This window comes from Lissotriton vulgaris, chromosome 7, assembly GCF_964263255.1.
Source record: "Lissotriton vulgaris chromosome 7, aLisVul1.2, whole genome shotgun sequence".
NCBI lineage: Eukaryota > Metazoa > Chordata > Amphibia > Caudata > Salamandridae > Lissotriton > Lissotriton vulgaris.
The window spans coordinates 1,597,807,860-1,597,822,728 of NC_141695.1; the positions used below are offsets into that span (position 1 = coordinate 1,597,807,860).

Here is a 14,869-nt window from a genome sequence, read left to right on the forward strand (position 1 = left end):
CTTTGATGTTGTCCATTATTGGTGTATCGACCTAGAGCCATTCAGTGTTTGTTTGGCCAAATTGTTTTTGTATCTTGTGGTGTAATGTTAAATTGTTGATTCATGATACCATGTGAAAAACAAAATGATTTTTGAAAAATAAAATATATTTTGAATAATTTTTGAGGTTGACAATAATTCAGTTGCTGTCACCTTGATGATTTGCATCTTTGAATAAGGATCAGTAGAGGCAAGGTTTTTTGTTTTTTTTTTAAATCGAGGCTCAGCTTTGCTGATTAGAGCCAGACCCTGTGCTTGACTTAAAGCTAAAGGGAGCATGGTTTCTCTAAATTGAGCTACCCTTAATTCTACCTGCTACTTCGTTGCTCTACAGCATCCTTCCCTAATTTTATTGGTTTCTTCTTTTTTTAAATTGTTTTTTATTTGGAGTGGCGTGATAGCCTGCTCATTTAGTTTTTAATTGCTATAGGGTTATTTTTTTATTTATGTAATGCAATCCTACGAAATGCAGTTCAGTAGTGTTTTTAAAAAAAAAAAATACATTTTAGTATGACTTAACCAAGCGTGATTTGTGATTGGCACCCTTGTGACTCTTCAAAAGGCTCTCTGGAAACAAACCTAGGTTGATTAAGTGAATAAGTTTTTATCCAAGCTAGAATAATTTATAAACCACTAAGTGATTATGGGCCAATGTTCGCATTATGAGCTAGGCTGAGAGAGGAAGGACTAACCACTGTGTTATAGACTTTATTTAAATATCAATGCAAATGGCAACATTGGCTCACTGAGACCATATTCTCTCCTTGTCACAAGGTGGATTTAGGTCACACTGCTCTACCCGTGGCCAAGTCTCTAAAATAAGACATTGTGGACAATACTCTAATGTACATGTTTGAGTATTATGGAATTTTACAGTAAAGATTCATTTAATTTGATAAACGGCAACTAGAGCAATAATAGTTCTAATATGGTCTATTAAAATTGCCTGTTTCCCCTACACGTAAAAGCATGGATGCAAGTTAAACCAAGGACCGCTGATAAGATGGCACTTGAATTTCATGCTTACAATGGCCCAAACATCCCATTTAATTTTTTTTTTTTAGCAATCTCCCTGCTTATGATAGTCGGTATTCCTCACTATTGTACACTCAGTGGCATTCGTCCTTTATGGTCATTATCCTACATCATGGGTACTCTCAAACCTTTTGACACACAAAATAACTCCACTGATTCACACCACTCAGTGAGTACCTTCAATGCTAATGTGATTACTATAGCAAGGGGAAAAATGATTATTTGTCTTTACTTCCTTTTTCCTCCACTATGGGCAATGCAAATCCCAGATAATTAACTGAGAACTACAACTAATCCACAAAGTTCATGCTTCCACAGTATTGTCTAAATACCAAGTTGAATTATGGCACTGTCTCAGAATTCAACAGGAAGATTGGCAAATAAGGAAATACATTATCCTATCAATGTACCCCACAGATGACAAAACTTACCATTCAACCCAAATGTATCCCTTATGAGATGGAGTATATCCATTTGGCGACCCATACAGGTTTAGGAGGTGAAGCGGATCATACATTCTAATAGACATGTATTGTCTCCAAACGTCAGGAGTCTGAGAAGATGCATTGTAACTGTTGTGGGCAATTTGTTTAGGAAGCTTACCTCTTCGGTTTCACTATTTGCAACCGTAATAGAGAATTTTCTATTTTGCATTTCCAAGGTTGCCTAAAGGTAATAACAAAATGAATTTGATTCATTGCATATATTCAATGTGAAGGGTGTGCATGTAGCCCTCACTACGAGGCATTGTGGCTACCATTAAGCTGTTGTGGATGCATTGAAGGATGTTCCCAAAAATGTACTTGATTTTGAAAAGCCCATGTAACCACATGCTTGAATCACTGGATGGTACATTCACCAGAGTTATATATGCAGGACTGATTGTGAGTATAGAGCATAAAGGGTGTTGGCCAGTGGAGCATACGGATTGTGTGTTGTGAAACAAATGCTATATGTGAAATCGGTCCATACCACTGTGCTCTTTCCCCAGCTGGTGCCAAAGTCAAGGGTGTACTGCATCCGAAATCAATTCTCCATCAAATGAATAACACAACACTCTCAAAAGGGGTGGTTTTCAAGTTATTGGGTCGGCACAAATATTTCACCACCACCAACGCGTTGCAACCTAATTGGTCTTGCTCACTGTGGTAGGCAGGACTGGGTTGAAAGGATACATGTGCACCTCAGAGAGCTGCTTTGAAGTCACCCCACATCAGGCCCACTTTTGGGTATAGGTACTGGGTCCCTGACCCCATCAAGACACACTACTCAACCTGTAACCACCTCTGCCAGAATAACTACTGTGCTGGATAAAGGACTACACCAGACTGCTGATCCAGAAGGCCTGCTTTTCTGTTTCTTGCCTTGCTGCCTGCTGATATTTGACTCTGTTTAGGGGAGCTGGACTCTGCCTTCACTCCAAGTGATCTCCAAAGGCTTGTTGGCTTGCCTCCTGTTACTTGAGACTCTGATGTCAGTCTCTATCCCTGCTCCTGTGCCTGATTCAGTGGAAGAGGTTCAGATACTTGCAACTCAAATTTGATGCATCTCCTGTCTGCATGTGGCAGAACCGGCAAATCGATACATTCTGCTCGAAAGCAGCAATTTTCCTCCAGAGACCAACGCATCACAGTGCATCTCTGCTGCTGCAACATGGTGAGATCGACGCATCTCCTCAGCTGTGTGGTAGAATCCTGCACATCGCTCTAAGCCTCTTGACTCCAGCACACGTCTTTGGAACTGACACATCACTTTCACTGCATGGAGAAAATAGAAGCATCCTGTGTCTGTGGGCCTCGACATAGAGGCATCTTGCTCTTTGCGACCAGGAAAGGTACTTAGTTCACTGGGGCCGGCGTGGGTCTGCTAGCTGACCGGCACTCCATCATGGTTGGCCTGAACTTTGATTTTGTTCGAGTACAGCGCAACCTAAAGTGTCTTTTTTATTTTAGCGCTACTTGCTTTCAAGCCCCTTACTGCATTTATCCTTTTAAAAAGTCAACATCTTAACTTGTATACATTGGATTTTTGTTGTTGTGGTCTGGTTTTGTTCAGAATACAATCTATTTTTCTAATCCTGTGTGAAGTTTTTTTATAGTGTATTCATTGTGTTGGTGCACAAATACTTTACATATTGCCTCTTTAGATATGCCTGAGTGCTCTGTGCCAAGCTACCAGAGTGTGAGCACAGGTTACCTTTTAGTGTGTATCTAGCTTACCCTGACTAGTGGTGATTCCTGCCTGGCCTGGGTACAGACCTCTGCCAACCAGAAATCCTAGTTTGAACACACTGAAATGTCAGTCCTGCCTTTTTATTATTAAGGTAACTCTTCTTTTATACTTTTCAGCTCACTGTCTCAAGCAGAAGTGGTTTCGAGCAGTCTTTTCTGGATTGGATTACATCTCGTCCAACTCTGAGACCGGTATGTTACCCTTGCGCTTGTATAATTAGTTGATTCAGTATATCAAAGTGCCTAATTGCTACACATCTGGGAAAGTGACAGCCTATTGACTGCTTTACTCTTGAGGTACTACCACTGTAAAGCAGACACTTTACAGACCGAAATGTCCGTAGCGGTGGCAAGACCTGACAAAAAGGCTACCTTGTCATCTCATACCACCACTGACTCATTCCCTCTTCACTATCCACTATCAAACTTGCAGTCACAACACCAGTTAAACACAAACACTGGTCATTTAAATATCATGGTTGTGTGCCACCTTTCTTACCTCTGCATCATGTATAGTTGCAAATGTTCTAGGCATGTGGCCAAGTGTTGTCTAGCAATTTAGACTATCACCACATTTGAAATGCAGCATTAAGAGGGTAAACAGTTTCTCAATTAGTTTGTGTCTTGCAAAAACATAAATGTGTTTAATTGGTTATCCTACCTATTTTTCCAACTTAATTATATTGCATTTCTTCTTGGTATTTGGGCAAAGGATTCACAGAGGTCGAATGGGCAAACTGCAGGTACTTGAAACACGATCGATTGTATTGCCACCAACTCAGATACCTTATCAATAGGTCTGCTGAAACCCCAAACATGGACTGACCACGTACTGATATCTTTCTCAATCATACCAGAATCAAATGCCAACAATAAGTATATTGGTAAAAATAATCAGCCCACACAAGAGGACTGGAAAGCCACCATGAAGCACCCCGAATTAATATCTATAGCCACAGAGTGCAAACCTAAGTCAATAGGACCCCCAAATTTAAACACCTTTAGGGAATGGATGACGGAACTAAAAAACATGACTGGACAGGGTAGACGCAAGCGTAAACCCGGAAATAAAAAGAGATCCGCCCCCTGGTTTGATCTAGAGCTCAAAAATAAACAGGGGGAACTTAGACGGGCCGAACGTAGCTGGCGGAAAAATTACCTAAGCACAGAACGCTGTAAATATAAAAAGACCAAGAAAGCATACCACGCACTAATCAAACAAGCCAAAACAAAGTACTATACATCAGCTATAGCAACAGCTAATAGTAAACAGAAAACAATCTTTAATATCGTTAAAGACTTCAGTAAACCTAAATGTCTCTTGCAGGACATCCCTCCCTCACAATCACTTTGTGATTCCATCGCAGACTTCTTTGAGGGAAAGGTTAAGGGTCTGACGAAGGACTTTGAGGTTCCCACCCTCGAACACATTCATGAGGACGAAAATATTAGGCAGGAAGTCCCTCAGCTTACGCCTTTCCGTACAATCAGCCTGGAGGAGTCAAAACGGGCTATCCTAGCTACTAAGTCAGGATCACCGTTCGACCCATGCCCTATAGGACTCCTTCATCTTATTGCTGATATTGTTAACTCGGACATAAACACTATCGTCAACAACTCTCTGTCCACTGCTCACGTCCCCCCTGAGTGGAAATTGGCAGCTGTAAAACCCCTACAAAAAAAACAACTCCCCGACCCCACCACATTATCTAATCTACGTCCGATTTCACTACTCCCAGCATTGTGCAAAATCACTGAGTCCACAGTGAACAAACAGCTGACACACTTCTTGGAAGAGAATGAGGCATGGCACCCTAATCAAGCTGGCTTTAGGACTCAGCATTCCACCGAATCGGCTCTCCTGTTCACCACTGAAACCATCCGCTCAGCTTTAGACCAAGGCAAGAAGGCCGTCCTGATACTATTAGATCTGTCGGCGGCCTTCGACACGGTCTCACATGCTATCTTAATAGACCGGCTAATAACATCTGGCATCAAAGGTATTGCCTTAGAGTGGATAAAAAACTTTCTTAGTGACAGGCGACAAGTGGTGACCTTGGGGGATTATCGTTCCAGTGAGAAGCCACTGGCAACGGGAGTACCTCAAGGTTCTAGTCGGAGCCCGACATTGTTTAATGTCTATACTGCACCCCTGATACAGCTGATATCGTCCTACGGCATAGATGTAATAGCATATGCCGACGATACTCAACTGATCCTGGACAAAGAAAACCAGGTCTGGGAAGAAAAACTTAAGTGTTGCTTGACGGCCACCTTTGAGTGGATGCGGAAAAAACACTTAAAATGTAACACAGGCAAGACTGAGATCATGCCCATAGGCCCAAATAACGAATTCATCCCCAGACTGTGGTGGCCCGAGAATGCTGAAATACCACCTCACACTACCTCCTCGGCTCGTAACCTTGGGGTACAGTTTGACGCCGACTTATCTTTCAAACATCAGGCGGCAAAAGTGGCAGGCACCTGCTTCGGGGTAATAAAAATGCTCAAAGTTCTTTGACCTGCTGCCCCTCGAAGCTAGGAAAACTGTCACGATTGCGTTAGTCACATCCCGCATTGACTACTGCAACAGCCTGTATGCTGGTACCAATAATGTGGTTACCCATAAACTCCAGATGGTACAGCATGCGGCGGCAAGGCTTGTTCTGAAATGGCCAAGAAAATCTTCAGCAACTAAAGCCCTCAATGTACTACATTGGCTGCCTATAACCAAAAGGGTCCTCCACAAAGTATTGACAATCACCTTTCGCGCGGTGCATAATTCAGGCCCAATGTACCTGAGAAAAAAATTTGTCAAATACTGTCCAAACCGCACACTACGGTCTTCAAATGCTAATCTCTTGACCATTCCAGGTTTCAGACTCAAGACCCGCGGGGGTAAATCCTTAGCGGTATTGGGTGCCAAAGCATGGAATGCGCTCCCCACCCCATTAAGAGCCCTGGACAAGGAATCTGATTTCTGTAAACAACTGAAAACCTGGATTTACAACCTTCCAGACTCAATGGCCAGAGCACTAGTATGATTCCGGTCTCAGTCTCCTTAAGCAGTAAGGCAACTTTTTTCACCTGGTTGACCCTTTAATGGCGCCGAGATGCTCCCTGGAGCGATTGCTAGCGCGGTATAAATGGACCTTACATTTACATTTACATTTACTTGTGCCCTTTAAGGAACGGACATGTCCGTCCGTGTGAATCTGCTGCTTTCACAGAAACCAGCAAGGAACATATGACCAAGCATTCTGTGACACAAGAAAGGAAGATGCACTATTTTTCGGGTGGCCGGGCTAGCAACTGCTCCCCCTTAACTTTTTTTCGCCTTCCTATGTGTGATTTTCCATTTACTTTTCCACTTACTATACCATTTCTTTCAACACGTAACTGTTACTTTTTTGAGGACTTAAAGGGCTTTTATCACAACCTCTTCTACCACTCTGATATGGGGTGCGTGAACCCCACATTAGTGGTTTGCCGTTGAAGGCATAGTTCTCTCGGTGCTCGGAAAGCTAGCGGCATTCTCTGAATTGAGACATCCAGGGCAGTGGAAGTTGGACAGTTCAGATGCCTTTTTGATTTCTTTACCATAGCAAGGAACTTCTGTATGTTTTTCTAGTGTAGTGCACATCCCAGCATACCATCAGCTCAACTCCACAGATTTGCCTGGTTAGTGGTTTTAAAGACTAAACTTTGGAGGCAAATTAATGAACGGTGCAAACCCAAATTACTTACAACAGCAGCGTCCTATTTTGGGGTGACTTCGTCTCCAGGCCAATAGATATTTATGATAGTTTTTAGAATAAATTTGTAATCCAATGCATTTCAAATAAAAATCTACTTTCATTATCTTGATGTTCAGTCAATGAGAAGTTTGGAATAGTTTTAAAGTTTTATTTCTCATTAAGAGATTAGTAATGGTCTTTGATATTTCAGTAATTTGACAACTGAATAAAAATGACAAAGTTTTGTTAGTCTGCTTCAAACAGACTGGATGTCCATAAAGGAAATAGTTCCTATCTTAATGTAAGAGTCTTAATCTAAATAAGAACCCATGAAGTTATTTCGGAAAAGAGCAAGATTATGGAGCTTCTAGTTAGTTTAAAGAATAAACTCCCCATAAATAGCAGTTCCAGAAAACTGAGTTTCTCAACAAGTTGCAGTAACAGCTGTTAACAAATCAATTTTTTTTATAACCGCATTAGCTATGATCAACATGAGGAGAAAGTCTCCCCACAAAAGTGTCCTATTAATGTTAGCAGTAGCACGGGCAAGAAAAAAGGAAAAACTATGTGTAAGCATAGAGGGTAAGATGGCATTAATTCTCTCTTGAACACCTTATTGCAACATTCAGCGTGTCGTCATTGTTATCCAAAAGAAACAGGTCTTTTGATGGTCTGTTTCTCCTTTCATTTCCCACGGTAAGCCTTCACGCTGGTGAGCAGTTATCTAAAAGTTTCTAAATGTTTTGCACCAGGTACACGAGGAAATGTTCTCTTGAACCTTTGCAGGCTAGTCTAAGGCAATGGAACCTTTGTATCCGTAAAGTCCGAATTTAGACCATGCAAAACAAGATCTTAAAGCTTAACATTACTAATGCTCTATTCATTATAAATCAAAATATACCAAAGCACTTTGCTTGGAGAAATAAGGAAATCCTATGTTGTGAGTAAGCAAAAAAAAAAATACATTTCTCTTAGAGCAGCACATTTTAAAGTTATTAACAATTTTGCTGTCACGTGATTAAGCCAACAGGTTCTAAAAGGCATTTGCACATTAGGTGTGAGGTCCTACTACTTTGTTTAAGCTGCAAGTTCCACTTTCAAGAAAGCACCTTCTCCTATGGTTTAAAGCTGCACTTTCCATTTCTCACATTTAAGAAACCTTTTTCTATGGCTTTCTCTGATTATGACAAAGTTAAACACATTTTCTAATGTCAGGCACATTTTCTTCGACACTGAGGTCCATTTTTCATGAAAGATTTAGACTTTGTGGATGAGAGTGTGACTGCTGAAGTTGCTGTTTAAATTCTCCTAATCCAGTAACACCCTACTTATTTCGTATAATTGATGGTGTTCCATGGCCCACACCTTTCCCAGCCTGTAAATTTTTTTCAATGTAATGTTTTCTTCCAGTTCGCAATTTATTTATTTTTTGGTCATTCCAATGTTTCGTCGAAGTACCGTTCTTCAATCAAAAAATCTGCCGTTTTCACTCCTTACTTAATGGTGTCCTAATTGCCTCTCTGACTAGGATTTTAATGAAAGTACGAGCATTGCTCATTAATGAAAGTTATCATCTTTTTTGTACGGATTCCCATATGAAATGGGTCAGCGCTGCTTTAATCATCTTGGAGATTAGGTTTTGTTACCAGGACGCATCTTCATCAAAAGCTGCGGGTATATTAAGTGATTCTTCTTTCAAAATGAGATCCGCCTGCATGTCCATGAAAATGAGTGCTATGATATTTAGACCAGATTGTAGATTGCTTAACTGTGTACCAGAGCTGCTGATGTTTTCTCTTGAAAGGAGGTTTATGTAGATTTCTCTAAGACAGTCTATTGGCTGTTAAGAAAATCATTTCACCTGGAGTGCTCCCATCACAAAGGATGAGGCATGAACTATTTTAGATCTCAAATACAATGAATCATCACACAGTGGGATTGCCAGTCCACCATAACATTACCAGAAAAGCACTGCATTACCACCCAGTGTCACCTCCCCTTACCACACAACTAGTAAATCACCATTGTCCATTTCATATCCTCCATTACAGGGCCCAGTCTACTCTAACCCATAGAACCACACAGCACCTCAACACTCCATGACCACCAACTACCACCCTTTCTGTGCCTTGCTGCTGCCATGCTGCACTTCTGTGCTATCCTTCCGATGTTACATTGGCAACTGATGGTACCTCTCTTCCAGCCACCATCAATCAGTCTACCAAACCCAAGCAAATACATTACACACTCACGGCACCCCACATAGAAATAAGTTACTCTGCCCACACAGCACTTCAATGCTACTGCACACAACCAAACTACCAAGAATGTTGGTATTACTACCCCACTACACCACATCTACCACACTCCTGGGAACCACAAATTCTCCACATAGGCATGCAGTTGCCATTCCCCTCCATGACACTTATTACCACACTCCGTTGTCATCACTGTATTACCCCCTATCAAAACATAGACCGTACCACCCACAATCTCAATGCTGCGAAACACTGCCACTACTTTCCTAACTTGCCATTACACCGCATCTAGTCATTGACAAAAATGGCATTCGCAACTCCCATTAAAACCTGACCCTCTACCTCAATAATGCCATCCTTAAACACAGCATTACCAATTCCTAGCAGCAAATCCCTGCCATTTCTCCACCATCCTTAAAACAACATTTTAAGCACCAGAGCACAGACCGACTTCAGTTGAAGTAAAGCAAAACACGTAGGATCTTCCGGTGGATCCCCACCGAGACCAGGAAGACGGTCACCCAGGCCCTCGTCACCAGCCGTCTGGACTACGGCAACTCCCTCTACGCCGGATCCACCACCAAACTCCAGAAGAGACTCCAGCGGATCCAGAACGCCTCAGCACGACTCATCCTGGACATCCCCCGCCGCAGCCACATCTCCGGACACCTGAGAGATCTGCACTGGCTCACGATCAACAAGAGTCACCTTCCGTCTCCTCACCCACGCACACAAAGCCCTGCACAACCAAGGACCAGCATACCTCAACAGCCGCCTCAACTTCTATGCGCCCACACGCCAGCTTCGATCGTCCAGCCTCGCCCTCGCCGCCGTCCCCCGGATCCGAAGAGCCACCACTGGAGGAAGGTCCTTCTCCTACCTGGCCGCCAAGACTTGGAAATCCCTCCCGACCCACCTTCGCCTGACCCAGGACCACCTCGCCTTCAGGAAACAGCTCAAGACCTGGCTGTTCGAGCAGTAGCGGACCCCCCCTCCCCCAGCGCCTTGAGACCCTCCGGGTGAGTAGTGCGCTATATAAATGATTTGATTGATTGATTGAACACCATCACACAGTGCAACCACACCTACAATATCATATTCAAAATAAAATAAAACCACATGCAAAACCAGTAATGCAACTAAAAATGTGAAATACTGCAACATAACAAACGCATTAACAGAACACTAGTACAACACAAACAGTAGATCGCTTAAACAAGCAACAAGACAATAAAATGCACCAAACCACAGTAACAGCACACATAAAAATTGCTACTCAACAGAGCAATGCAACACAACTACACAAAGCACAGTAGTACCCACCATGCATAGCAAAACTGCAATCTTTGCACAGGAAAAAACACAAAAATTGAACACTGACAACACACACAGAACACTTCACAGTACCAACACAATACTGAGCCAAATGAGAAACACCAGAAATATTAAACACAGCACATGATAACACACAAGACCTATTTGTAAAACACCACAGCACACTACTATAAACACACAAAAAAAACTAATACAAGAGACCAACAATACACTAAGAATGACTAAGCTCATCAATACAGCAGAAGGCCAGAACAAAACAAGTTTTTATTTGGGGGGAGGGTGGGGGGGGCGGCAACAAGTGTTCAATGGTGATTTTGTGTTTTTGGTTTTTTTGTAGTTCATATTATAATTTATGTTTTGGCGTGGTGATTTCTTTTTGTTATTTTGGGGATTTAACAGGGATTTCTGAGGCACTTATAAAAATATTAAAGTTAGGATCTCTGCTTTGCATGGAAATGCCATGAATTTAAAACCAATTTCATTTTTAAGGAGGAAGAGTGTTAGCAATGCGTATTCTCTGGTGAAAATATTTGTATTAACGCATTTCTTTAGGAAATGGGGCCATCATTGGCGTTCTCATGCCCACCACTAGCACAGTAATGGCCATGGTGTAAAGGTTGGACGCTGTCATGCTATTGGCATCAATGACATAATGGTGCTCACTACTGTTATACTGACATAATGATAGTAATTCTCAGTGATGCAGCGGGAATCATTTATTTGTAGAGTTGCATCATAATCACGTGTAGAAGCTCACCTGCATATGACTTTGTATTAGTAAATGTGTCGTTTTAGAAATGTTAATGAAATTAAGTGGTGTGTTTAGATTTCTGACAAAGTAGCAAAGAAAAATGAACTTAAAAAATGTATAACTAGCAGAAAACGTCAACATTAACTCATGTTGCGCAATTGACAGTGCGCATATACTAAATGTGTTTAACAATGTTATTTCTATAATTTGTAGACCTATTCTTTTAAATGCAATAGTTATGTCCATCTATAGTGCTTGAAGCTATGTGTTCTTATGTTGGCTCAAAACATAGGCCTGAAATGCAAGTCCCTGAAAACTCTTGCCTTCAAATTTAATTTTCTGAATTTCATGTGCACTGTAAGATTTGTTCTTTCCCACATTTGCGTTGCTGGTGGAAAAGTTATTTCGTTAGGGAAAAGTAAAGTCTTTGTTTATGAGCTAGGAAAGGAGAGCAGGTTAGTTACTCTGCTTGAATGTGATAGAGGTGGAGACTGAGTCACGCGGGAGCAGGCCTGAGAACCAAGGACCGATGTTGCAAGATCAAGTGTGAACAAGATCGTGGAAGGTTACCTATGACTGTGCCTATTGTGAACCAAGATTTATGCTGTGCATTATGGGAGAGTTACCTGCAGATAATTGGTGTTTGGAATTAGGGAAAGTAGCCCACGCATACTGTTGGACAGGCCACATGAAGGGCTCGCTCCCTCCCCGCATGACAGAGCCCGGACACCGTCTCTCCAGGTGCTACCCACAGAAGCCACCAACACTCCGTCCCCTACGGGACTCCTAACCCCAGACATCTCTATATCACGGGCCCGGGCCACCGTCAGCACCATTGCCCAGCCCGGCCTCCATCTTGGACACTGCACCACGAGGCCGCATGGCCTCAGCTCGACCCCAACCCTGGGCCTGGCCAGGCCCCGACATCACCATCCACCCAGGAGGTGAACGGACCACTTGGCAGGTCAATGGGAGAAAGAAGTGTCGATGGCTCTCCCCCGCCAGGTGCCGATCGCCCCCAGCCTCCCCGGGCGCTGGCTCCACCCCCCTGCTGGGTGTCTGGACTCCGTCATCCCGGACCTCCCGACCTCCAAGTGCGAGGGTCCGGACATCAAAGGCCGTCAGACCTATAACTGGGGCAGCTCCAGAGCAGGAAGGCAGTTGTATCCTGGAGTCGAGAGACACCGAGAAGAACTCATCCTTGACGGACTGCTGACGCTGCCGCAGCCCTACCTTGTGAACTGCCGTCCTGCCGCTGGCGCTGCCGCGGCCCTCTGCAACCTTCATCCTCGTCGGGACCTGCTGGCGCTGCCGCGGCCCGTTGTAACTACCATCTTCGTCGGGACCTGCTGCCGCGGCCCGTCCTTCAAGAACGCCGAGCTCGAGGATTGTGAGCTACCCATCATCTCATCGCAACTACCAGATTGGTAATAAGACTGTCCTGCTACCCCCTTTCCCATCCAAGAGACTAGAATCGAGGGGACCCCTGAGTCCAGACCTCCTTGTACCATTCTACTGTACCTCAAGATTGCTTATAAAGAACGTTAAATCTTATCTTTGTGTGGTGTCCATCTGTGGGGGGGGAAGTTACTTGTCTGTACGATCGCTGGAGACGGCTCTCCCCGGAGACCTCTCCCCTTGTCCTCGGCCGACCCTCCAGGTCCCGTCTAACATTGGTGGCCAGCGGCGCGATCCGAACCAACGCGTAATCGTACAGAAAGCAACTCACCCCACGACTAAACCACAATGCCGGCCCAAGAAAGCGGGTCTACGGAGAAATTCCAAATGGACAAGCTGGAGGAGTACAACCATCGAGAATTAAAACAATTTTGTATGGAACTGGGTATTGCTACCACCGGTCTGAGCACAAAAGATGACTTTAAACACGCCCTAGAATCATGGGCAGAGGCAAACACCGCTGATCCCCGGGACCAACGCATCGAAGCACCAGAGACTAGCCCCGCTCCTCCCGAAGAAAGGAGAACGGGTCTCTCCCGGGAAGAGATCCAAGAGCGAGAAAAAAACAGACTGCATGAATTAGAGTTGGCACGGCTCAAAATGGATGGAGAACTAAAACAAGCGGAACAAAAATTGAACCTAGAACACTTACGGCTCCGAGAAGAGCGGGAGGAAAAACAAAGACAAAAAGAGCTTGAAGAAAAAAGACTGGCATATGAACACGAGCGCAAACTAGCAGAAATAGAACTACGTAAGCAAGGCAAGGACCTGGGGGTGCCCGAGCAACCACGCACCCCAGGAACTTCAGAACCAAAGGTCCACATTCCCAAAGATGTCGTCCGAGAGTACTACCGAAACGACGACATACAGCAGTGGTTCAAGGCCTATGAGATCGCCATGTCCTCTCACCGGATCGATCGAAGTGACTGGGGAGCCGGTCTATGGGGGAGGTTCGTCAATGAAGGCCGTGATGCCCTGTTACAGCTCCCGGATCATCAAATGACGTCCTATGATCACATGAAGGCCGCCCTCCTCACTCGATATGGACTGACACCCGAAATGTACCGCCAGAGGTTCCGCGACTGCACCCGAATCCCGGGTACAACTTGGGTGGAATATGTGAACTATTTCAGCCGAGCCCTTGAGGGATGGATCAAGGGGAGCAACGTAACGACCTACGAGCAGCTTTTTAACTTCGTTGTGTGGGAGCACCTCTCCAACAACTGCTTTGTCGAGCTCAGGCAGCACCTCCTCGACAGTAAATTGACTGATCCACGGCAGCTCGCCGCCGAGGCTGACCGATGGGAAAGCACCCGAGTGGGCCGGGGTGGCCCGAACGAGCAGAACAGGAACAACCAAGGCCATCACCGTCCCCGAGGAGGAGGAGGAGGAGGAGGCCAGGGCCGGGGGAAAGACACCGTCCCGGCCGCTCCCGCTACCAGCACCCCGCCCCCGGCCGGCCGGGTCAACCCCCTGATGCGCCTGGGGTTCAGAGCCAATGTCACGTGTCATCGGTGCCAGCGAGTCGGTCACTACGCCAATGACCCGAACTGCCCACAGAACCAGACTCCGAGGCCCCGCCAGGTAGCTGCCGCCGCCCTAGGAGAAGAGCAAGTCTCCGAAGAGCAGGAAGAATACGAACAAGAGCAACAAGAGTGGGAACCGGCCGCCATGGTCCTGGCGTGCCTGGGGGGAAGAGACATGATCCCGCGGGCTCCCCTACCCGCCAACACCAGAAAATACAGTCAGTGGGTGAACATAAATGGGTGCAAGGCCGAAGCCCTACGTGACACGGGGGCCAGTGTGACGGCCGTCCGCTGTCACCTGGTGACCCCAGAACAAATAATACCGAACGTTCTCTGCCCCGTCCGTTCAGCCGACAATTCGGAGAGCATGTGTCGGATGGCCTGCGTCCCCTTCGAGTGGGGAGGAGTATACGGCATGCTGAAGGTGATGGTCCGCGATGATGCCCCCGTGGACTGTCTCCTGGGGAACAATCTCGAGAGTTCCCCGTGGGCCGCCGTA

At 44.9% G+C, this 14,869-nt stretch overlaps 1 protein-coding gene across 1 annotated transcript in view; it reads left to right on the plus strand.

Annotated features, from left to right (window-relative positions):
* Positions 1-14,869, plus strand: part of LOC147706071 (protein spire homolog 1-like) — a 206,141-nt gene that overhangs the window by 91,700 nt on the left and 99,572 nt on the right. The window contains exon 7 of the mRNA XM_086929021.1: positions 3,423-3,497. Coding sequence (XP_086785147.1) covers positions 3,423-3,497 — 75 coding nt within the window. The remainder of the gene's footprint in view (positions 1-3,422; positions 3,498-14,869) is intronic.